The sequence below is a fragment of the Dufourea novaeangliae genome, unplaced genomic scaffold (genome assembly GCF_001272555.1).
Source record: "Dufourea novaeangliae isolate 0120121106 unplaced genomic scaffold, ASM127255v1 scaffold8, whole genome shotgun sequence".
NCBI lineage: Eukaryota > Metazoa > Arthropoda > Insecta > Hymenoptera > Halictidae > Dufourea > Dufourea novaeangliae.
Window position 1 is genome coordinate 6153478 of NW_015373923.1, and position 26609 is coordinate 6180086.

General features: G+C 40.5%; 1 protein-coding gene across 1 annotated transcript in view; it reads left to right on the plus strand.

Moving 5' to 3' along the window:
* The window catches only part of LOC107194789, a 91229-nt gene extending 65094 nt beyond the window's left edge, over positions 1-26135 (plus strand). Inside the window, 6 exon segments of the mRNA XM_015584489.1 lie at positions 11207-11502; positions 12087-12598; positions 15511-15812; positions 17862-18117; positions 23834-24576; positions 24578-26135. Of these exon segments, the coding sequence (XP_015439975.1) occupies positions 12338-12598; positions 15511-15812; positions 17862-18117; positions 23834-24576; positions 24578-26135 (3120 nt within the window). The 5' untranslated portion in view covers positions 11207-11502; positions 12087-12337.
* Positions 26136-26609: the final 474 nt, after the last annotated feature.

Sequence of the window (26609 nt, forward strand, 5' to 3'; positions counted from 1 at the left end):
TTCACGTGTGTGTCCCCAAGCGACTCTACGAATACGTGTATATTTGTCCAGTGGATCGTGACTGTCCTTGGCTACGATACCTCTTTGCACCGAACGGTGTAAATAAATAGCTCTTCTAAAGACGCCTCGATCCAACGACAAAAACCAACGGTCGTTCTCGAGAATTTTATGGACTCGGAAATTATTATCGACACTCACGCCCGACGAGCTGGGACAAAGGGAAGATGATTTGTACGATCGAGAGAAAATACGGCGACAAAAGCCCGGGTGGGTTGTTCTGGTGTACACCTTCCATTTTCTATAAACAAAGATTTATCACCTTGACGAGAAATACGATGAATTGCTCGTTCGTTTCCGCGAAATTCCATTATTCCTGTGAATCGCCATATAAAATCGTAACGTACGTTCCTGAATGGGACATAAAAATGAACGATATTCATGTACGGATCGTAATAAATTGTAATTTATTCTTTTCCTCGGTGCAATCCAAATCCCCAAGTTTCAATTTCCGCCAAACAGGTACAAATTTCTCCCCGCCCACCGTCCTTTTCTCACGACGTTTGTAAATGTAGAACGTTTATCGGTGGTAAGCCGCGTTCTAAATTTTTCCGACGGCGAAAACGATATATCGATTATGCAAATTCCTTTTTTCTTTCGTTTTTGAATGGATCCACACGCCCCCCCCCCCCCCCCCCCCCCCCAAACACCGGAAGTGGAACTCAAACAGCACACCATTTATTGACTCTTCCAGTTTGCGTTCCCCGCGCCACGCGGCGACCAACCGTGAGGGTAACGTTGCATAAAGAATGATTATTTATAGATCGTGCATGATTCAGCGACTGAGTTTGTAACAGTCTTCGAGATCGTGAATCGATCATGTTATTGTATATACAAAGGAATATTTTAGCCCTTAATCGAAGAAATCAATAGTTGTGATTCATTCTGCTAATAAATATTTAATTAAAGTCGATAAGAATATGGACCTAAGTAGCATGATTTATGTTCTCTGTGTTAAGAATTTGACGAAGAATATATTACTTGGACGTTCTGTCTGACTATACCCACTCATACTACTTGTCTGGTTAATATCCTTACTTATACTACTTGTCTGATCACTAGTACTACTTATACTACTTGCCTGTTGTATTATGCCGTCTTACGCTGCGTGTCTGACCATGACTACTTTTTGTATTATTGGTCCAGTCCGACATTTTTGTACAAGTCTGACGATACACACGACACATACTACTTGCGTTAATGGTGATAATCCTTAAACTACTCGTCTGATCAATGACTGTCCCATGCTACTTTCTACTAGATGTGTTTGAATTATTTCGAAAGTAACACAAAGTTTCACAAAAATCTAGTGGATTACTTATAGGTAAACCTAATATTCTAACTAAAAATCACGTCCACCTTACTTCTCAAATAAGAATACCAATTTCCTCAGTATCCATTTTGTGCTCAATATCACAAACTTGAATCAGTTGTACAATTTGAAACATGCATAGACCGTATCCTCTTCTCAAATTTTCTTCCTTCTCGCATGCCCCCGTCACCTAAACTCCTCTCACATTTGCAATTTCATCGTGTTCACGCGAGAACGAAATCGCAGAATCCATCGAAGAAGCAACAATAAAGATTCTCGATTTCACCGAATCTTCATCGCGTAGGAGAAATTGTAGGACCGTATCGTGGCCCGTAATCCAAGGAACAATCTCCATCGTATTTGCGTTACGTCGTTTTCCTGTCGTTACTAAAAAAAAAGTCAAATTTCATCGTGATCTACCCTGTCGTCGACTGATCCCTCGTGCAAATTCGCATCGGCCTCTACGAAGAACAATTAATGCAATTAACGAAAATTCATTTTATCATCGCTTCGAGGGAAAAGCGCCGAGAGAAATCGATCGTTGCGTAAAATCAATAATACGTGAAAACGTCGACGACGTACATACTCCCATCACGAAAGCGACCTAACTAATAGAACGATGATACTCACGCTGGATATTCGTATTGGTCGTAAACGGCAACGAAATAAATGGCTTCGGTAAGACACCGTTTCTCACAGATAGCCAGCTTTACTGGACAAAATATACAGGGTGAACCAATAAGAACTTCTATTTAAAGTAACTCGTTACCTATCGGCTGTATTGAAAAATATTTTAATGAATTATTTATGCTATGGATACCTGAATCTATTCTAAAGCTAAAAAAGAAACAAATTTCAACAAACCGTGACATTGAAAAAAAGGTAATTTTTTTAAATAAACAATGCTGAAAATATGATTTAAGATGTACATGTTAAAGAATATGTACATACATGCAAGGTCGGAAGGGTCAATTGGTTGAATGTTTCTTGTGTTACATTCCCTGGATATACTATAGGCCGCACATAAGTCGTTATAACCATAATCTTCATGGATTTTTCATAAAGAAGAAAATTTTGTTTATTTAATTTAATCGTACAATAAAGAATCAGATTTAATATTTTCTTCGCAATAAATTCCCCAAGAATTCGTTCATTTTTAGCCGTTTACAACGGGACCCCCAACCCTTGAAACCGTTACGAACTGTCCAAACAACCGAAAAATACTTCGAACAACCCCACAATAATGCTTGCCGTATACGACGGGCGAAAATAATAATAACTCCCGAAAGAACCCAATAAAACAATAACTAGACGGAGTGTCGCGATACGAACATCAAAAACTTCCAGGAGTGGCGATCTCGGTTCCTCGTAAAATTAAATTAACCGAACGGCGGGATACGATTTCGTGGCGAAACGCTTGGAGAGGAGGGGGGGGGGTTGCTCAATTCGCGTATAAATTCCGTTGTTAAACAACACCAGCCGGTGATTTAATTCGCGAATGAATCTCAGGTAATTACATTGTCGAACGGCGTGGTGGCGCGCACCCGAACTGTACAATTTGCGAACCGAAATTCAATTCCATTTTCCGCGATACGAAACGCTCTCCGCGAGGGTTTCGCGTTAATTTCGGTGGATAAATCGCGTGGCCCGTTTAATTTACAATTATGTACGATACGATACGATCGATTAGCGGTCGAATGCTCCACACCGAGGCCTTTAAATACATTCATCAGCATCCACGTCGGCCAAGGATGAATCCGTCCTTCAAATATTCATCGGTATAAAGGCGAATTTATACTTTAGAAGAGTCATCTTCGAATTCAGTATAGTAATTATGTGATGAGTATAAGCATGAATGGAGCATTTGTATTTCAATGAAAAACAAAATTCTATGAAAAATTTGTTTAGTAATAAATTTATTAATCTTTCTTGAAATCCCTCTTTTATTCAGTTCTGATCATTCAGTTGCGTATTTAATCCACGGTCTGTTTATCGCCATTGTTATGTATTTGTTGACACTTATTGTCAATTACAGTTTGCATATTATCTTTCAATCGTTCGCTGCTGACCGGAAGTTGCCTTTCGATTAATTTAAACACTTCCCTTTGTGCTATTAATTATCGTTATCGCTATGTATTTATTGGCATGTATTTATCGGATTATTGTCCCCACTGTATTGCTATTTGCTTGTTACTAATTGCATTTAAATTTTACATGGATCTTACGCAATCAAAGGAATTAATTAACGACTAAATTAAATAATTCGAAATGCAGGTAATTCTTTGTGAAATTGTGATCGTAGTACTGATCATAAACGCGAGATCAGATTTAATTAACGAAAGTTTTTACAGAATCGCCACGTGCCAACCTGTTAACTGCTTTTGACGAGTATACTTGTCATAAAGAAATGGCAACTTTTTGTGTTTTTATCTAGTATACTTATAATACGCAAAAAAATTGCCATTTCTTTATGACGAGTATATTCGGCAGAAACAGTTAACAGTTAAACAAAATATCTTAGATAATTTCTCTTACCTTGAAGCTACACTTGGAATCAAATTTCCCATTCCAAAAGTTATCCTTTCAAAGTAAAAAAAGAACAAATAAGCACTCCACAATTTCTCCTGCAAACAAAATCCTCTCTACTCCATCCAGGCGACAAATTACCCCGATTTACTCATAATTTTCGCGAGCGGCAAAGGAAAAACTAGCACGAAAGATAATCGAGAAACGCCCGTTTCGCGACGTCAAGCTAATCGCATTTATCCGAATTCTCGTCATCGCGTACAGAGATCTCGCCTCCGTCTCGATCGTGTCGGAGGGCTTAATTGGATCGTGAGAGAAAGAGAAAAAAACGTGTAGGCAGAAGCGTTGGGGGGGGAGGAATGAAGAAACGATCGACAGAGAGATAGACGGGCTGTGTCGACGGGATCAGCGAGTAGCTGAATTTGAATGTTCAATCCGAAAGTTGATTATCGAACGTCCTGATCCCCCTTCCACCCCCAATCAACCATCAGTTATATCGGAAATCGAAACGGTTCCCAGCTGGAATCAAAAATACAATCGACGAACGAAAAAAAAAAAAAGAAAAGAACCTTGTCGACGCCAATCTGTTGGTACCGTTGGTCCTCTTCCTATCCTACCCGGGAGGAAATTCATTTTGCCATCCCTTTCGATTGGTTCTCTTCGGTGCTCTTTGAAAAAAAAAATGTCGGAATCGGACAGGGGAAGAAATCACAAACGAAAAATCGCGCTGATAAACCAACACCATCGAGTGTCGCTGCAGCGAAAGTATGTATTCTTTTTGTCTCGAAATCGTCTCTTCACTTTGTCCCAGAGTTCGGTACAATTTCACTCGAATAATACACAGTGACAAGCTGCAGTATCTAGGAGCGTCATTCGGAGCTTTAAACAGTCAACCCTTTAACGCTCGGACCCATAAATCATTCTTTCGGAATTATGAGACTGATACATATGTTGTATTTTGTTATTTTTTCATTGTTTTTGGTGTTTTCTTTTTATTTATTTTTCGAGGAAATACTGAAATTTCACTTTTACTTCACGTCAGTGAAACTGCAGATCCTTACTGACGAAAATTAAATTTGATACACTTTTAAAATGAATGTTGCACCGGTGCAACACTGAGCATTGAAGGGTTAAACTGCGAACTGCATTATTTGTCCATTACAATGGAATGCCTACTTTATCACTTTAGTGACAATATTTGGAACGTTTCTTGACGATCGGTTGTACGAACCTTCTTTAACTCACATCCATTAGGAAAACTGTGTTAGTGTGACTACTAGTTCGTTATTTATCGTGAGCAAACGCATTGTTTAAGAACAAAATGTTTCAAATATTCTGAGTACGTCTATTGGTTCTCAATTTTATGAGCACAAATTTTTTATACAAGATACCAAAAGAATGCAGTGAACAGATTAATGAGGTAAAAAAATAATTGTTTGGCAAATGTCAACTCATTCAAGAAGAAGTATTATTTTATTTTTTTTTTAAATTTGAGAGATAGTAGAGACAATTTGCTCATGTCTGCTTTATCTTCATGGAACGAATTATACATTCCAGAGAATCGTTAAGTATTTCTACGAACATTCGATGAATGGATCGGATGATGAAACCAGCCAGGTTTGCGTAGATTTCTGCGACCACTGCCCAGAAGGAATCGTTAATTACACTATGTGGCGTGTGGTCAAACAACGTTCGCTTCGGTTCGGAGAAATTCTACCGCAGGAGAAGATACTAACATGAAGGATCATATAGATAATGTACCTCAGTGAAGGTGAATCGTGACAGGAATATATTTCCCTTGCAATTTCGTAAAATAAATTGCTCCTTCTTTCAAGCTCAATTCACCATTATAATCGTAATCGAATGAAATTTTTCACAAGATATTAATAGTGAACTATACGATATTATCGTCAATAATCCCTTTAGCAAAGAATCTCCGAAGATTCCATACTTCAAGCATCTCCTTTTTAATAGATCGCCGTAGAATATTCTCTATAGGGTCTCTATTTATACCAAAGCGAACCGTGCGCTCGATCGCATAATTGACTACGTCCAGGATGGAAATAAAATTCGCATGCTCGATTGTAGAAGAGATTTTTACGAGGAGCTGATGCAAAAAAGTGTCAGATGCTCGTTGCCAACGAGATATAAAGTACTTCCTTTAATATTTTCTGAAGGCGGTCCAAAATCGACGTCCTATTCTTCTAACGACATTGAATAGTTCGTCGGGCACACTTTTAAGAAATTACCCCCAAGTACTTTGGGAAATAAATTATGATCGTCAATTTTTTCGTTGGTACACTCGAAGTGCCGTTTTCGTGTCGTCTAGAATTTATAACGTAAAAAATAAATATCCACCATTTGAGTATACTCTGATCACTATACTGTGGAACTTTATGCAAAATAACATTCTTCGAAGTGATTTGTAAAACACAGATGCGACAATTGGATTTTCATTTATTTCTGAAGGATTTTATTAAGACACAAATAAAACAGAGAATTATATTAGATCTGATGGTAACTTTACCATTTATCATATTTCACATATCGTCGTATATCATAAATGCGTATAATCCGCAGTCTACTCTAATAACCTTTTCAGTTATTCACCAGTGTATTTTTATCTTCATATTCGATCCATTGCTTCGTTTTTCTCGAAATAAATTGTTCGTCGATAAAGAGGCTACGAAATCAGTGTCAGGGGTCGTTTTATTTTTGATGAATTCAATTTTGGTTCAAATTGGTAACGTCAATTTTATTATAATTAGACTACGGATTCAATGCATGTATCATAAAACACAAAACACAGCAAGAATTTTCGAAGTGGTGAATATTAAGTTCGCTTCACTCCGAACCTAACGAAATCTTTGATAAAGAAAACAAATCTCTAATACGATTCTAATTCAATAGATTAATCTACAAGAATCTGAATTTGCATAAAATTCCACAGTCTAATTATAACTTTAGCTTTTAGCATAAAAATATCCAGATGCTCCTTCAAACTACTCAATATACCTCTGCATCTCCATTTGCTTCGATTCGAGTCTCCATCATCGTATCGGGCACACACCATCGTCGAAGTGATCTTCGATGTTTCAAGTATATGTTTCCTTCGATCAAATGAAACACACGCACACACCACCACCGAGCTCGTTATCGATCTGACGAAAGGGTTACGTAAATTCCCGTAAGCGACAGTTGCGGAAAAGGGGGAGATAAGCTGGCTACGGGTATTCGTGTCCGAAGTTACGACTGTGAGACAGGTAGCCCAAGCGGCATTGGACGTTCAGTTGAAAGCTTCGTAACGTTATATCATCCTTTATCCAAAGAAGAAACACGTTGTCGAGGGTATGAAATAGTAGGAGACCCGACATCTCGTGGAAATTGCCACTCGTGTCCCATCTTTGGCGCGATCTTCGGCGGCGACCCTCTCGTACAAGAACGTTCGCTAGTGTCCATTGAAATCAGCACCACATTTCTTCTCGGTCTCGTCTTAAACGAAGTCACGGGTACTTCAGGTATGTCCATCGTTTTTAGGTATTTATATCCACCGTTACAAGTACCCATATCCACCATTTCATATTGTATACCCACCCATTTATGTATATCCACCCTTCCAGGTCGGTACCTGATATAAGTATATCTACCGTTTTAGGTATAGGGTACCCTTTCGGGTACCGATAACTACAGTTTCAAATATGTCCACGATTTTAGATATATCCACCATTTTAGATGTACTCATCATTTTAAGTGTATCCATCATTTTAGATACATTCACCATTGTAGGTATATTCACCGTTTCAAGTCTATATCCGCCATTTGAGACGCATCCACCTTTTTCGGTATATCCACCCTTTCAGGTAAATCCAGCCTTTTCGGTATATCCACCCTTTCAGGTAAATCCAGCCTTTTCGGTATATCCACCCTTTCAGGTAAATCCACCCTTTCAGGTACCTATATCCTCCATTTTAGATATATCTACGGTTTAAGGTATATCTACGGTTTCAAGTATATCCACCGTTTCAAGTATATCCACCGTTTCAAGTATATCCATCGTTACATGTACATCCATCGTTTGTAATTACGTCTGTCAGCCGTGTCTTCATAAAAGTGCAAGTGTATGCCCTCACCTACCGCGCAGACGAAACTGAAAGACCATGTAATACGAAGTGTGCGTGCAATGGTGTGGTTGATCGATCCGTTTATTTCATGCGATCGGCTATTTTCGAGCGGGATCGATGATCCGAGAGCGGCCTGGGATCCATCTTGCTGAACGATACGCGAAAGCAAGCGGAAGGGCCGCCGCCGCCGATGATTAACCGACCTTCTGCCCATTAGGCACCGAACCTGTTCTCCGACGCGTGAAAACAATGATAGGGATACCCTGACGCGAGAAAATACCGTGTGAAACGGTCACGTTCACGGTTAACGTACAGTTGGCTCCGTATAGGTCAACTCCGCTGGCAACGAATAGATTGTGTCGTGAGTGTTGTGTCTTAGACGTCGTCTTACGATTGATTACATAAAATGTGAGTCAATAAACATTTAATAAAAAACATTATTAGCATCATCGATAATCGTGCCAACCAATTTTTAATAGAAGATTTCGATTAATAAAATATTTACGATTTTGAAAGATTTTATTATCACTCCGATATCTCAAGCTAGAATCTTATCGATTACCGAGATTGGAGAGGTTATAGAACACGATGTGTACGTCATATAGCGGCGAAAAATTACATCAGACCAGAAAAATATCAATCGGTGTTTGTTACTTTAAAGTCACAGGAGGCTATTGAAGGTTAAGGTTAGTCTCATTACAGCGATTCCTTGATGAATGCGACACGAGTAGCGGCGTTATTCCCACCACTGGGGGAGTCACTTTGTGGAACCAATCAAAACAAAGTAAACAGTAGCTAGGAAGAGGCTCGGCTTCAGGCAAAAAAACAAATTTATGAGAAGCTCAAAACTTTCCTGCCTTGCCACGAAAGTTCCAAAGTGAACCTGAGTACGTCGCACTCATCGAGGCATTACTGTATTTCATTATACAGATATTCCTCGAGTTATGACTTCCTTGACTTACGACAACATTCGCATTTTCGACTGTAAAAAATACTTATTTTCTAATTTTTGAAAATTTTGTCGATTCTATAGTTCGTTACTGGGAAACAGCCTCGAGTTGCTAGTTCCTCCAGCTGAAACAGCTTCAAATGCAAAAGGATAAAAATCCTACTGCAACCTAAAAGAACCCACTATGAAACCACGCATGCACTTTTTCACCGATGCAAAATCAGCAAAGAATTGCTGGGTGTCGTTTTACCGACCGAGAAAAGAGAGGGGGGAGGCGAGTTAAACACGGTCACTGAAATCTCGTCAAAATGGCCGAACTAACAGCGCGGCCACTGGACCTTAATTACAATGTTCTCGGAAAAAACAGAGCTGGGAAATGCGCTGTCGCGGGTGCTGAATTAATGAAGGTGCCCTGAGAAATAGTCATTTTTTGACATTTTTCTTTTTCAGTGAACGATATGTTCAACATAAATGAAGTATTATCTATTTATTAGTGCACTTATTGAGAGTATAACAAAATTTGTTTAAACTTTTGTCATTTTAAATCGCACTGAAATGAGCCTCTTGAAAAAGTTATTTAGTGCTGGCGTAGGTGATTGCAAAAAAAACTATTTGTCCAATCAATCAAAAATTTGTCCATGTCATTCAGCACATTGATGGTTATCGAATGGACCACGAAAACCTTTTTTGATCAACAATTTCATACTTTATACAGCGCAAAATGACTAAAAAAAATTCACTAAATTTCGAAATTTGAGCTTTAAACCTGCGCCATGTTTGTTTATTTTTTAGCGGTCGAAATAAATTTCGTTCCGACGGTAACACGACACTCATACTGACTAAACAATCTGTTAGAAATTTTTGATCCTGATGTTTCATTCTCCCGGAATCAACTACGCCCTTGCACTAATATGTTAAAGCTTAAACAATTAAATGTGACGAAATACATTTTTACCTTTTATTCGTTATTCGAAACTTTTCATCTAGATAATGAATTTGCCCATCTCTGCCACTCCTGGGAGCCGAGAAAAGAAGAGGAGCCACCGGTGTATACGTTGGTTTTGATAAGCCCCAAACGTCCTCGCCGAGCGGTTAACCCTGTCACCGGTCATTTGTCTCTGGAAGCTTTAACACCGGTGGTGGTCCCCCATACGAATTGCAAATTCGTGATAATGGAAGACGTGCGGCTGAATATAAACTAGACCCGTGATCTAACACCCCCTTCCAGGTCACCCGTTTCTTTGACGGAGTACGTTGTATGGAGATCGAGTCCCACAAAGGGAACGATCCGAACTGAACGGTTGATTATTGAAGGAAGAAGGATTCAGTAGCGAGTTAGAGGTCGATGGGTGATTTTGTAGATCGTTTTTAGCGTTACTGTGGAATGTTTAGAGACACTGAACCGTAAGGATTGTGCTTTCGTGATTTGTGTGTTGGAAGAACCGATTTACTGTCTCGATCAAGTGTCCCGACGAATGAACGAAGTTTTCTACTGCTTTCGTTTCTTTCTGACAGAATACGGTGTACGGGAGTGTTGTACAAACTTTAGAGACTTGTTTGATACTCCAGGTTAGGAGTGTTTCGAAGGAAAGTCATTCTGTTCTTGGTATTTGAAAACTACTGGGGAACTTCGTTTTTCTTTTGTCTGTAGTTTCTAATAAAGGGTTCGATCGCGAGACGTCGAAAGGCCGTACTTTTTATGAACTGAAACTGATAGACTTATTATATAAACTTACCTGGTGAAACTTAAAAAACAACAAAATTTTGCTTAGTATTATATTCGATAAACATCCATAGATCTATAGTCTTGACATCAGCTACTACACTATGAAGTTAAAAATATATAGTGTTATTTAAAATCCATCCGTGACCCTCAAAGGACCTTGAAGACAACTACAGAAAAATTTTTATACATCTAAATATGCTTATAATACATCTAAAACATTACAACGTGTCATTGAGAATCTGTCAATTCGGCTTCGTCTGTCATTCTAGACAATCGAATTTCAAATTGAGTGCAGAATACCAAAATTCGATCCTAACAGAAATATTTAGGTGTTCTGTTTCTCGTAAATCACCCTGTATATACAACGCGATCGTTGAACTGCGTTGTGAGCACAGCTGTTACGTGTGTGATTGTGCGAGGATACTCCAATTTATCGGGGAGATGTCGAGAATATTTTGAGACACGTGGTCGCAGATGTAGGAGTAATCACGACCGAATACGGCTGTTTGTTCCAGAAAGTCCAGTGTGGAGGAAAGGTGAAATCGGCGCAGGGAAGCAGAAAGAGCCATAAAAATCTCGGGGCGTGAAAGAGGACGAGAAACAACCGGGCCAAGGTCGAGAATCGCCAGCCGAAATCGCGTAATTTCCGGGGTGTTCCGTACCGACGCGCGCTGGGCTGTCGTGAATTGATGGTGATTTCACGAGGAATTTATCGGCGCGGCCTTAAATCACCGTTTAAAACAGTGGCCGCATTCGAGGCGAGCATCAAACTCTGCGATGGCGCCTGAGGATTCGTGTGAAATCATGGAAGGTTCGTAGTGAATCGTTTATCGTTCTCCCACTGAACTGTATACAGTATGCTTGAATAATTTCGTGGCTAGATATACAGTGAATAACGAGGGTGTTCTATAACAGATTATCAGAGACGGGGAACTCTATTATTTAGATAAAGAATTTTTAATTTTTATAATTGAATAATATTTCTTCTAAAACGAGTGGACACTATTAACAAAGAATTATTCAGTCTCGTTAACAGTTCAACCCTAGATTACTAAACTATCCTGTGACTTACACTATTGCTCATAAGTCTTAGGAGAACTGGTCTGTATGAAGAAAGATGTTTCGTACAAATTATATACTCCAGCCACTTCTATTACTTTATAGTAGCACAAGTATTTCCAAACTAACAAGTTCTTCAAACTAAATTAAAACTAACTAAATAAATTAAGCTATCGAGCTTTAATAACCCATTAAAATTTCACTGTACAGTTTTTATAATTCATCGAAATATAGTTAACCCTCCATAATACGGACACCATCTGTAATTGGGTCCCTTATCTTACAACATCGCAATCAATCTTCAATGAGTCATAGATTCCGTTTTTCCACTTTCAGGGAACTCGAGCCCTGCGAATGGGACAGAGCTAACAGGGTGTCTTGGTTCCGTGGCGATCGATTAATTACAAAAAAAAAAAAAAAAAAGAAAGAAACAAGTCCACCTGAAATTACGAATCGGCCTGGATGCGTCATGTCGTCCCACGAGGGGCACGTTTACGAGCGGAATCTTACCTGAACGACGAGACGCAAGCATCGCCGTGGGTAACACGCGGCACGTGGCTCGTTCGGTAGCTCGGTGGACAGTTACAATGTCAACGCCCGCGACCGACCCGTTGCCCACCACCGTGTCCGGGGAATTGACCACCGCGCTGATACCGACGGTGACAAAGATCGACACAAGGCTGGACGTCAACCCGATCTCGGTGGTGCTGGCGGTGTCGATAGTTTGCATTTTGTCGCCGGTCACCCTTACCGGGAACTCGATTATCCTGGCCGCGTTCTACAAGTACAAGAGGCTCCGTACAGCGTCCAATTACCTGCTAGTCTCTCTGGCCGTCAGCGATTTTGGGGTAAGCCCAGGGATGCAATCAGGCCAAGTTACGCAGAAACCTACCGATCCTTGAAATGACATAAATGAATTAACACGCTCAGAACAGGCTGTAATCGTCTTTTCCGAACCCATGACCTTGGGAAGTGAATTTTTCTTTTTTTTTTTTTATATTTTTGGTATCAATGTATGTCATTACAAGTATTTAAGAAAAGAGTCGAAAGAATGAGAAATGCTTTTTAGTCGCATTTTTTAAAGGGAACTCTCATTGCTGTGGGTCTGGCCACTTCCGATTTCGATGATTTTTTAAGATGTCAAATTCATCACCCTGAGTAACGTTTAAAAAGTTTCAGTTATCAAATGTTGTATATTAAAAAGTTATTTAGAGAACAATGATACCTTTCTTTGAACTGTTTCTAACCAATCTTGAATGACTGTTTTTTTTTATGGATAACTGTTATTAATTTTTTTTTAAATATTGTGTTTTTGACTTCAGCGTATCACAATCGGGGAGAAGGCCAAACCTCTAAATAATTATCAACCTAAATTTTTTTTGATAATATCTTTTTTACACACGGCGACCCCCAACTAGAACCTGCACAGCACTAATCAGGGTGGTGACTTCGACAACATGAAAAATCATCGAAATTGGATGTGACACCCTTATTGCAAATATTGACCTTAAAATTAACTATAGAAAATTTAAAATAATATCAATTATACTTCTCACTGTTAAATAGGCCACTAAAAAGTACTGTAAAACAGTAACAAGAAATGAAGTATACGCAATGAAGCTACGTTTTTTATTTTTAAATGAGAATCTTCAAACTAAATTTGCTTCGTTTCAGATCATTGAGGGTTGGTAACTTTCTGCATAACATGGCTCGATTAAGCCTCGTTACAGCGATCATTTTGACCCATCTGTAGCTATCAGGTAACCATGAAGGTTCGTGCCGTTTCCAGGTTTTGTTATTGTCGAACTGTACCTACTGTGCACGCAGTCTATCAATTAAAAGTGTAGTTATGTGTGTTTAACCCTCCATTAATAACGCACGGTCCCAGAAGGCTGGTTCAGGCACGTCCAGTAATTTAGTCAAGTGTCGAGTAGCCACTCGATACTAAACGGTTAAGTGCATAGAAAGCTTAATACAATCAGAAAACTTGTCCGAACATATTTATTTGGTTAGTAATGAATAGTGGGGGAACTCTACTCAATCAGAAAAATCTAATTAAATGGATCTACTCGAATAAATCGTTTCACTAAATTATTACACTAAATTTTAGTGTCTCATATTCAGTGCGTGATCAGCTTTAACTAACGAAGGAATGTCATTGAGTCATTAGCAGTATTGGTCTGTGAGACTGAAATTAGTGTTGTGCAACGAAAATAATAGTGCAATGATTTTCATAGTCATGTTTTTTAACATGTGAATTTGAAAATTTTTTCAAATGGCAAGAGAAGATTGTTAGAAGGACCAGTAAAAGATTCCTACGATTGTTCGATGAAGAGGTAGAAAATAATATAGGAGGGGGATAGACGTGATTAATTGATAGAGGGTTATTAAATATGGAATTGTTCGACCAAGCTAGCTCACGGGTATAGAATTTATCGCATATTCGAACGGAGATTTCGGAGTGCATTCTAAAAGTGAATCCATTATTAACGCAATTAGCATTAACGAGTGCATATAAATTTCATACTCATTGGGCATTAAATTCACATTCTGATAATACTTTCATTCCGCTCGAATGAATCGCATATTCGTACAATTATCGCGGACGATGAACACATCCTTGTGTCTGAATCAAAGTTTGCACCTATTATCGCGCTATGTTTCTTCCATAAACAATCTTAACCGTGACTTTTAAACATCCAAGATATTAACATTCCTGAATCACTTAAAATTATTATACGATAAATGAAATGTGTCAATGATCCATAAACTTATTTGCTTATCAATCAATGATCTGTTTAACCATTGGAAAATTCCCGGGATTAATTCATGGAATATTCGACGCGCAATTTATGGAGATGAATCGATATATAGCAACAAAATTTTCTACGCGTTAACGGTCACGTAAAGCCCTGCTGTCTATCGACAGGATCCTCTCCCGTCAGCAGTCAGCTTCGTCAGACTCACAAGAGGCTGCTCCAGCACTGAAGTAGCCGCCATTGTTTCCCGAGATTAATCGAGTATTTTAATTAGTCAGCTGTATCGACGAAGAAACGAGAATCAACGACGTTTCGAACACGATCCATTTCATAATTAACTCTTATATTCAAGAGCAAAAACGTTTATTTATTATAATAGCTTGCCGCCTACAAAATGTGATTTGAACAACGCCATCTTGCGATATACGCGATGAACAACACTTTAATTACGTATGTATAAGTTTGACAAAAATCGGTATCAATTTTATATCAATTGTCATACATCATCGGGATGATTCGATCGCTGACACATCGATCATAGCTAGACCACGGATATTTAAGCGAATTTCTTCTAGATTAATTTTGCAAAAACGGAATTCGACGGAAATTTTGCATCCCCTATTGAGAGTTTCGTAAGGTTACTGTTGACATACAAACGTCATAAAGCTTTATTCACCCTTTAACGGTGGAATTTTGCTTTGAAAATATCTATCTACGTGCGTAATGAACATCAAGCGATGACGAGTATACTCGTCAAACATAAAGTGAATATACCTACTGTGAATTCGAATTAAATTAAACAAAATGGCAAACACCACAAATTAGTTTATTTAAACGAACTAATTATATTATCGTTCCATGACGAGTATACTCGTCGTTACCCAAAAACTGGTCGCTCCTCATGACGAGTATACTCGTCTAACGCCGTTAAAGGGTTAAACGCTTTACTACACTGAATTTTTTAGATTATACGATACAAAACGTGATTGTTACGCTTCTAGGTCGGCGTGTTCATGCCTTTCGGGATGCAACTGGAACTCTACGGCCCACCAGAAAATGGTGTGTCCACGTTGTGCATCATCCCTTACTGTATCGTGATCGCTCTGTGCAGCGTGAGCGTTCTGGTCACGGTGGCGATCGCTGTCGATCGGCTGACCTCCCTCGCCCAGCCATTGAGGTATAAGAACATCATCACGCACAGCAGCATCGAGAAATACATCGCCGTGTTCTGGATTTACGCGATCGCCGTCGGCCTGTCCCCTTTAATCTACGCGAAAGCTATCGGCGAGACGGAGCCGCACAGGTGAGCCAATCGTCCTCTAATCACCTGCATTTCGTATGGCGTTTTATAAATATATCGACTGTCCTAGAAACCTCACCAGGTTCTGACGAAGAATCCTCGTATAATTAACAGTAGAAAATATCCTACACTCACGAACAGGAGTGTACGTCGATCCTAGAAAACGTCCCGTGGTGTGTTACTGGCGATCCCACACAGTAGCCATGGACCGTAATTGTTTCAAATCGCGTGTATCATATTTCTAAAAATAATTTCGAATAGAAACCAGTTAGACTTTCACCATAGAGAGCCTGAAGAACGTCGACACACGGTCCAAAAATTGATGAAATCGAATTAACCGGCAGTCACGTTCCCCAAACAAGGATATCAGGTCTCTTACCCCTGAGCGCCACCATTGAAAATGCACCCGATCCACGTTCCGTTTCCTCACGTTTCTTAAACACACACACACGCTGGCGGGAAAAGCCGTGGCAAACATTCATTGATCCCGCGAGAACTTCTGTCTCCTTCGTTTGTATATTCAATCGAACACTCCACCGAAAAGTTTCGTTCGTTCCCTGTTCACGCCATCGTTGCCTATTTCCACCTCCCACAGGTTATATTTCAGACGCGTCTTTCACGATTCCGGAAACTGGTGGACGCGCACTAGTGCCGACGCAAATAAATCGAAACCTAGCACGGAAATCCTGCTCGAGAGTGGACTCTTCCGGTTAATACAAATTCATAATGTCCGTCTATTATCCTTTGGAACTGTGTTTATACACCGACAATAGGACACAATTCTAATTGACCGAATGGTAATTCGTTACGTACGTTACGAGACAAGATGGCGGCACGTTAACCCGCGGCCGTCTTGTTTCTTTACGGTGGAGCGTCGACTGGGTCGCCATAATTCCAGGCGAATATTACGAGGCAGCATCTGGCATTACACGGCGCGCGGTGAAGCATTGCTAGTAATAGTTACAGTTTCGAATATAGATTGCGTGTAAGTGATCGATAATATACGGGTACCGGTGGATCTGACCTTGGCACGTGTGCCCTTCGTTTCGCTGCAACAAATATGAATAAACTGTTCGTATTCATCGGGTGGGCGGATAATGGACAAATCAGCTGAGTTTATGTAACTTCATTGTTTGGGGAAGTAGACCGGGTATAGGAAATGGAATATCGTTCCCTCTTCGGTAACGGTTCGGTTCCACGGCGGCCATTATGCGATTCTAGGTTTTGGACACGTGCTAGAGTCTGACTGGTCGAATTTACAATGGAAATTCGTCGTTTTATTAGAAACGGTTATATTGTGATATTTCACGAGATTTCGTAACAGGGTGACAAAATGGAGGTACACTACACGTCAATTACACTCCCTGACACACGATTATTCGGGTGAAAACAAAAGTTCACGAGAATTCGCAAACAATTTTTTAACAAAATAGAAACCATGTAAAGCAAAAATTCATTAAATTTACAACTTCTTCAGGCGATTGAAAAAAGATTGCAGATATTGACGTAATAGTAGTTCGCAAGATAAAAAGACGTCTATTTTATATGTATATCAAAGCTGAAGTAGATTGGTTAATTCGTTAGTGAGATGTGGCAATCAATATCGAAAACATGGTTTCTTGAAAAATCGTTATAACTTCATTTTAATGATGTGTAGCATTTCACGTTGGAAACACATTTTCATAGTGTCATAATTTAAAAAAAAACAATTTTATAAAATCTGATTCTTTTACTTCTCCAAACGAGAATACCCTCTAAAGCCAGTAATATTTCTTCCGAGCAAATCGCCTGAAAATCACAACCAGCACGACAATAAACCCACGTTCTTATCCCGCCATTTGATATTGAAAGTGTTGATCACACCTGTTCCACCATTCGAACGGTCCCCGGATATTACCCACGTCGCGACGCACGTGGCGCACGTGTGCCACGTGTTAACGTGCGCGCACACAGTTCGAAGCTAATTAGTCGAAAGGTGGGGGAGTCGAGTCGTGTACGTTCGGTTACGAAACAGACGCGGATAATGAGTCCCTTTCGCCCCCTCTGTTACAGCGGCAACTGCAGGTTCAGCGCGGCGGTGTTGCCCCCGGTTCGTGTGTTCCTGGTGGTCGCTGTGTGGGCGCCCAGCGCCCTCGTGCTGCTCGGCTGTTACATGTACGTGTACCTGGTGGCGCGTGCACACGCGCGCGCGATCTACACGGTGGAGCTGTCGTTCAGACACCAGACCCAGACCCTGGCGTTGCCGCGTTACGGTCAGACGTTGGCCGTCACCGTTGGAGCGTTCCTCGTTCTCTGGCTGCCCTTTCAAGTGAGTAAAACAATGGAACACCGTATACATACACCGACGAGCAAACTCGGCTTCGGCTAGGGGGAAAAAGTGAGATAGACGAAGGACCTCCTACCCATTTAGTTTTGGGACTTACTGAAATTTATGACAAATTAATATACGGTTTAATATTTATTTCTGTACTTGAAATAAATTTAATAAATGGTAGGAGACTTTTCTTCCACGCCATTTTTTCCCCTAGCGGGAACCGAGTTTGCTCGCGAGGGTACATATACCATCGGCCGAAAATATGGTCTAATAATTAACCCTTTCGATACTACCGGTGATTATAGTCACCTAATTTCGTACACTCACTGTGTCCTATCAGTGACTATAGTGACCCATTGATATTTTATATTGGTTCAAAACTTTAGTCGAATGTAGTACAGTTGTTTTATTTCTATGGTAAAATAACAAAAATACGGCAAAATATACGTTCGCGTTGTAACTGGCCTGTACAGTGAAACCTTATCTGCGACGCGAAAGTCAAATTGACGAGGAAATATTATTTTGCAAAAAGTTTGTTACTGTTTTCCATCAATAGACTACGGAAGTTTATGCAAATTCACAATTGCGGACAGGAATATCGAAAAATTAACTTCATAATAAAATATATTTATGAATATTAGTGACAATCAGTTGGTAGATAATCCTTTTCTATTACGGAACTTCCGTGTAAGTGTTTATTCGCAATAATATTTGTTGTATCCTTGTAATCATGCTTGAATAAAAGAAAAAGGAAATTATGTGCCATTATGCCTCAAGAGGTTAAAATAGGACAGAATTTTCGGATTTCATATTAAAGGCTTTAATACGTTAGTAATAACACAGAAATAGTATTAAATTTTAGTGATATCTTTACTTTAGTGTGTGTTCGTTGGAATTTATGGCGAGCTTTAGTTTGTCTGGTAGTTTTAATATTATCGTATTGAAATATATACTTGGGATACCCTACATAGGTGCACAGTTTCAGGGATCAAAATTGCGGATATGCAACGGGTATACATAACAAGTTCGTTGTAATAAATGGAAGATAAGAAACTCATTATTCGACGAACGGATATGAGATTATCGGATACGAGATTATGAAAATATAAGATCATTTAATTATAGTATAAGATCTATATACATATTACCTTCATGCATATAAAATGACGGATATCATCGATTGGTACGTTTGATTATATTCTGCACGGAGGAAAATTATGAACAAAGGTCACGATTTGCATGTTAAATGAAAGCGCGTATTCCGTTGTTTTCGAGACAATCCAGGATAATCCAGTCCGAATTTATTGGAAATTCTTTCGAGATAGATTAAAATCGACGACGATTGGAAATTACATTCTTTTGTAAGTTATTTGAACATTTTTTTTATGTTCCAACAAAAGTCTCAAAGACTGTTCAAACAGAGTGACGTGTCGTATGTGAATGATTCGGAAAACCACTCGAGGAACAATGTTTGAAAATGCATTGTTATTTCCCTATAGGAAATATTAAGGTTATAACAAATTTTTTATTTTTTACTTGTACAACAACTTTCGTTCGTTCGCCACGCCAGACCGTTTTTATTCCAATCTACTACTTGCGTGCCGGAAGTACGCAGCATTAATTCTACTTTGTCGGCAGCACGTGGCTTCTGAGGTCTCTGATACAAAATTTAAGTCTGACGTGAAGCCATATTTCTTCTCCGCGGAGCATATACTTTCTTGTCCACTTCGCTCCTTCAAAGGTGAATCTGCGATGCTCGACACGAAAGAAATTGCAAAACCGTAGAAGTCTTGTTGCAGTGTGAAAACACGCGACGCTGTGTACTGTCTGCATTTTCATACGGAGCTTCAATTCCGAAAAAATCGACGGTGGAAATGAATTGGACCGTTGGGATACAGCGTTACCGCGGTATTTATCTTCGGTCGTAACTCAATACAAGTTCACAATGATAAAAACATATACATGAAAAATCGTTTAAGTTACACGATTTTATTAATATGTGTATATATAAACGAAATTAAATACTAAAGAAAAACATGTATCCAAAAAATACACTAAAAAGTAAAAAATAATTTTTATAGCTATTATAAAGACAAAATAGAATCGTGGGGTTTTCATAATGGATTATCTACCAATACATATAATTCACTTATGGGCGCCCCACGATTTTAGTTTTAGTCACACAGTTTTATTGAATATATAATTTGTTTTATACTGTTTGGTGTTTCGCGGTTTCGTAATAAATTTTACCGAAGAATAGTTGGCGCGAAATATTAGTGTTTCTTAACAATCTTTATCTTAAAAAATAGCTTCGGATTTGCTCCCTCGGATTCTAAAATTACTCCTATTGCAACGTTTATATTTAATGAAATTATAACTTTGTTTAATGGATCAACTATAGTTCCGATAAAAGAAATGGAATATCCGTCTATTTTATTTTCACGTAAACGATCCCTGGTAGTTTCTGTTTCATCGTAACTTTCGCACAAACTTTGTATGACGTTTCAGGTATAACCTGCAACGAATAGTTTGTTCGGCGCTACAGACGATGATGGTTTTACCTTTTTCGCGAGAAAAACACGCACACCAGGGGTAGTTTTACAAATAACTCGCGACGTACCAGAAAACACGAAATTCTCAGACAGAATCATTGGTTGTCAAACCGGGAAACTCACTATAGGGACGGGAATATTTCATAACAAACGACGTAACAACGTGTGAGACATATAATTTCAAAATGAACTACGTCTTCGAAGCACGCGCACCAATTTTCCCTTCTTTCTATCAATTTTCCCCCATTCGAAGCGGAATATCAAAACAAAATGAACGATTCCCTTTTACACAATATTACCGTCGTGAAATAAAACGCTTTCTTGTACTTCGATGTTTTTCGCAAGAAAACTTGATGTCGACAATTCAGTTCCATTCGAAAGACACAGTTTTCGTGTTCATTGATTCAGAAATTTCAGATATTTCTCCAGAAATATTAATACTCTCGTGAAATAATAATTTGATTTTATTATGATGAAAATTTCAATTGGCGTACTTAAAAGGAACAAAAATAGGAAATTGAGGGTGACGCAAGTAGAACAGGTCGCCCATTGTCAGACAAGTGGAATAGGGTATTCATTGAAACCAGTAGTATAGGTCAGCCATTCGTCCCAGGACAAGTAATATAAACTGTTCAATTGACAAACATTAAAAATTTATCTCTGTGCGAGATGTGACAATACAATTTCGGGAACAGTTCATTCAAATATTTCATTTTGAAAATTAAATACACAGGGTGTTAAAAAAAAAAGTGTTCAAGATTTTAAGAGCTTTAACTCGGGCGACTGGTGATCGATGGACATCGCGAGAATCGACAGGGCCGAGCGTGGTAATGAGGTTTTCGTGACGCCGTCTGTCCTCGGTCGACCTCGGGGGGGGGGGAAACTTCCGGCCACGCGTTGAAGGGTGAAAAACGACGGAACTTTCGAAATTGCGGCAGCTAGGAAGAAGAAGAAGAACTTACGGAAACGAGAACGCCGTCGACTTAACCACGGTGATAGAAGAGTCGTGCTTCGGGAAACTCGCGTTCCGGCCGTGCAGCAACTTCTCTGGCCATGTTTTTGCGCTGATTTTCTTGGCTACCGCGAAAGAAAACTTTCGGAACCACGACAATTACAAAACGTTTCATCGTGCTTGCCTGCGTGGCCAACGATCCTCTCTCCTTCTCTCTGCGATATACGTTCGTGTTTGTATCCTGGCCAGTGAAAGTAAAGCTACCGTTGCCAGCTAATTAAGGGAACTTTAGCCGTGAACATTCATTCTCTCCGTAAATCGTAAAATTCACGACGACAAATATATACCGGGTGATTCGCGAGAAATAGAACACCTAAATGTCTCAATTAGGATTGAAGATGGAAGAATATTTTAAAGAGAAAATTTGTACTGTTCAAGGAGGCAAATATGATGATATAAAAAACTTTCTGATTATTGTTGTCTTTAATGTCTTCTGAGGATGATCGATGGTCTTTTAAATGACATCATATATTTTTAACTTCATAATGTAGTAGCTGATGTCAAGACAAGTTCAACGATGTGGTATAGTCTCTTTTCTTTGGCCTTTAATTTTCTGACGATCTGATAGGTTTGCTACTTTACTTGACTAATTCAACTTCCATCGAGTGTTCCCTCGAGAGTAATTATAATTTGATAAGGACTTTTCGGAGACCTAGTTAGGGTCGTGTGAAGTATGATTATGGAGAATTGTATCTTGTTAGGATAAAAGCTGGAGGAACCTTTGTTGAAGACACGTTGTACATTGTGTATGGTTACCTCGACGGAGAAATTTGTTTTCTGTTTAACATTTATAACGGAAAAGTTTAGATTACCCCGCTGATGGTAGAATATTCGTTGATGCTCGCGGATTATCCTTGGGAATATTTCGAAAAAGTTCGAATATGATACGATTATTCGCTACTTTCGTTAAAAGATTTCTTTCCAAACCTTTTTCGAGCTTCGAATATAAACCGTGACAGTGACCGTTAACCACGACGTTGAATTGCTGAATGTCTATAGTAACTAGATGGCAGGATAACAGATGAAGAATGCTCGAAATCGACGAAGCGAAAAGCGACAGCGTACTACCGTCTATGTTCATAATAAGTAGAAACAGTCTGACATGGTCAGACATATTAACCAGATCTCGTTCACTGTATTATACGCCAATCATAAAAGTTTTAAACATTATCTTCAAACATGAAACTTACTAGTAAGCGTACGAAAAAATAACGGCCATCATATTTAGGTTGGTATTGTGGTTTTAACTTAATTCATCGAGGGAGAATTGATCATTTTCTAGAAATAGATATGATGTTTGCGTGTGTCAACTTAAATGCCGCATCCTGTATATCACGATTGCAACATGAGATGCGTAGATTATTCTCGAACAAATCCAACATATAATATGCAAAATTCAAAATACAATCCGTATATTTATTAATAGGGGTGTATATAAAAATGCAGTTTCATCGCTAAGTGTTCAATCGCTTCTATTAAGATACACAAATACGTTATACAGCTTTTTTCATGTTCCCGGGGTGAAAACAACCAACTGGCAGATACACAGTTATCGGTTCCAGCCTCCATTGAGGCTGGTCGAGACAAATGGCCCACGTTCACCACCCCCCACGCACATATCACGATATACTTCGATCCTATTGTTTATGCTACACGGACATTAGACACCGCCCACACGGATGAGCCGAGCGAATATCTATTCGGCTGAATAAAGATAATTTCCGAATTCCCGATCGGTCCACTGTGTCCTTGGCCTTTCCTGCAACATGGTCGATCACGGTGATCTTCTAATTTTTTATGGGATTACATACCTTTGAGCTGTTAAATAGGAGGGAAAATACAAAAAATAGTGTTGTATATAGACAATTATTGTTTATTAAAAATTCAACATATACATTTTATTATATGTTATTTACTTACTAATTTCTAAAAAAAATTAAGCAATATATCTATCACCAGAAGAAAATTACTGTCATTTAAAAACGTTTTACTCGAAATGCAATTTATCGATTCCAGGAATATTTAAAAGACTACTGAGTACTATACATAAGAGAACTTTGACACCTGCAATTATGACGAACCCATTTTCCACCAATAATCATCATTTACAATGTCTCTAACTGACCTGGAAACCTTCATTTCGCAGACCTGTATGCTGCTGGACATCTTCTGCGGCACGGACATCCTCTCAGAATGGGCGGTCGTGTGGCTAGGTCTACCTATCATGGCGCACAGCGGCGTGAACCCTTGGATCTACGCGTTCCATCACGGCGAGATGAGAATCGCCGCGGGCAAGATCACCGAGGAACTGGTCGCTCTGTTCGGCGTGACGCCCAGTCGATACGGTTGCTCTCCGATTCGTCGTGGATCGAATACAAACTTAGAATTGGCAGAAGTGAATAACAGCAACGAGGGCAGACGTCATCCCGTGGAGGATTGTTTCGCAGCGAAACCAACCGCGACCCTCTTCGCGGGAAGGCGAGGTCAAGATATGTCTGGTATGAACACGGACATTTCACCAGAAAGGAACACATCGTCCGCCAGCAGACAGGTGGACGTGGTCGAGGAGGACATCCACGACCTGACAAAGATGCTCGATCTGAAGTATATCATCGATCGAAACCACATGATCGACTCGAACCACAATATCGACAAGCTCAAGAATCTCAAGTACCTGCTTGACCCGACGTTCAACAAGATCCGACACATGAGACAGCTGAACCACAAACGGCTGACCAGCAAGAACTTCGCGAAACCGTCCGAGCCGAAGTTCACCTCCTACCAGAACCTGAAGAGCGACGGTACCCTGAACCGGAAAGCGTTGCAGATGAACACCATGTCGGATCCTGTTCTGAGCGCTGACAGTCCAACGGTGCACACCAAGGACTTCCAGGACAGCGACAGCCTGTCAATCGTCCGACGTAAGTCTCAGGCTTCCAGTTAGTGGTCACGCGATCGACACGCACAGATACTCGGTACAGAATCTGGATCACAATAGATGCGACGGCGGGCTGGCCAAACACGTGATGCTGTCCCGTCAGCTGGAGAACCAAAGACGATTCCATATATACCCACGACCACGAATGAAGATTGGTAATCACTTCGATCGTACCAGCCCGAACTTGAATCTAAGACTTCAGAACAGTTACACGTCGCCGACGACCCCAGAAAATGCCCGGCCAAGTCTGCTGGAGAGCCCCAGACAGAAGACGTCCCCCAAGCACATGGTCATCACCTCGAACAGACTGGCCAACCTGGCTCACCCGGATCATGCGACGTCGAGATGTCTGGATCCTAGAACAGAAACAACGTCCAGAATACTACAGGCCAGGCGGAACATGGAGATACTGAAGCATTCCGAATCGATCAACACCATCGAGCCGATGACTCACATGAGATTACTAGAGCCTTACAGAGTCATGGAGACTCTGACTGTCCCGACGATACATTCAGAACCGCCGAGTCCTATAGATCCTCTTCCCCTAGCTCCTCTAGAGGAAGAGAGCACAAAGATCACGGAGAAGCTAAGTCCACCTATGAACATAGTCCACGCGAAATCTCCAGTGGCCAACAGGCGAAGTCCAGTCAGACACTCGGATCCGGTGATACCCTCTGTCCTACTGAACATCGAAGACTACAGCGAGGATCGTCTATCCACGGACAAATCTAGCAGGGACATTTCCTTGAGCAACATCCCATCTGCGTGTCTGGCGACGTCGATCGAGCCTATAGACCTGTTCGAGGCTCTAATGAAGAACTCCGAGAGGTTCAGAGAAGGTAGACTACCCGATCCGATCTTCGCCGAGCACGATTCGACTAGATTCAGCTCGAGAAGACCGTCCGACTCGAGATGGTCCGAGTCCTCCAGAAGCCAGGAGGTCCTGTCGAACGTCGCCGAGCATCAAGCCTTCCCCTCGTCGTACTCGGTGAACAACTTTCAAGTCTGCAACAGCGGCAGCGATCTAAACGATCTGACGTCCCTGGATCCGTTCATGTGCCCCGACGCGCTAACATCATCCCTGCGAGAGTCCTTCTTTAGCGCCCCGTCTGTGCCCGACTCGGAGATCTTCACGTCGTTCGAGGAGAACGATGAGTCGATCCGAACACCAGACTCAGAACGTGACTCGTCCACCTACGAATCCGCATCCACGATGAACCCCAGGAGGGTGGGGAGTGTTATGGATCATCAGACCAGGTCCACGGATTCGGTCTTTCAGGACAGGTGTCTCTCAACGAGGTCTTGCACGATCCTGCGACTGGAACCGTCCCTGCACCGAAGTAGACTGCGTGTCAGGCCAGGCGCGGATTATATCCTCAAGAACGCGTCGAGCAAGACCAGTCAACGGCTGGCTCCGCTCGCTATACCGACGCCCACGGAAATCTGCACGCCCACGTTCGAGTTTGTCTCGGAGATCAAAGGAGACAACGGCGTCGGTGTAAGAGTATAAGACCCGTTCCTGAACGCTTGAACCGTGTTTTCACAGGGAGGTAGTCCCTAATCTAGTTCGAAGTTTCCCACGGTTATGGGGCACAGTCTGGAAGAAGATACTTTCACATGTGTCCGCGTGGTGGCGCCACGAGCTGATGTCTGTATTTTTATAACGGTTCAGAGCTTGCTGGATATTATTCTGTCTATTTGCTGTATTGTGGGGAGCTTTCTGTGAATCGATGAGAAATAGGAACTTTTCGTGCTGGTCTGTGATAGTGCGACGCGTCTTCAGCGGGATCGTGGGACGAACAAGGGTAAAGAAAGTCGTGTACTTTTTCGATGAACTAGAAGTGTCGATCGTAATTTCGTCGAAGAATGCTAGCAGTCGAAAGCATTTTAACGTATGCCTCCTCTGACGCATTGTCTGAAACTGTGCCAAGCTCCGTGAAACCTTTTCTTCGACGAAGAGAGAATTAGGTAAACCCGTGTTACC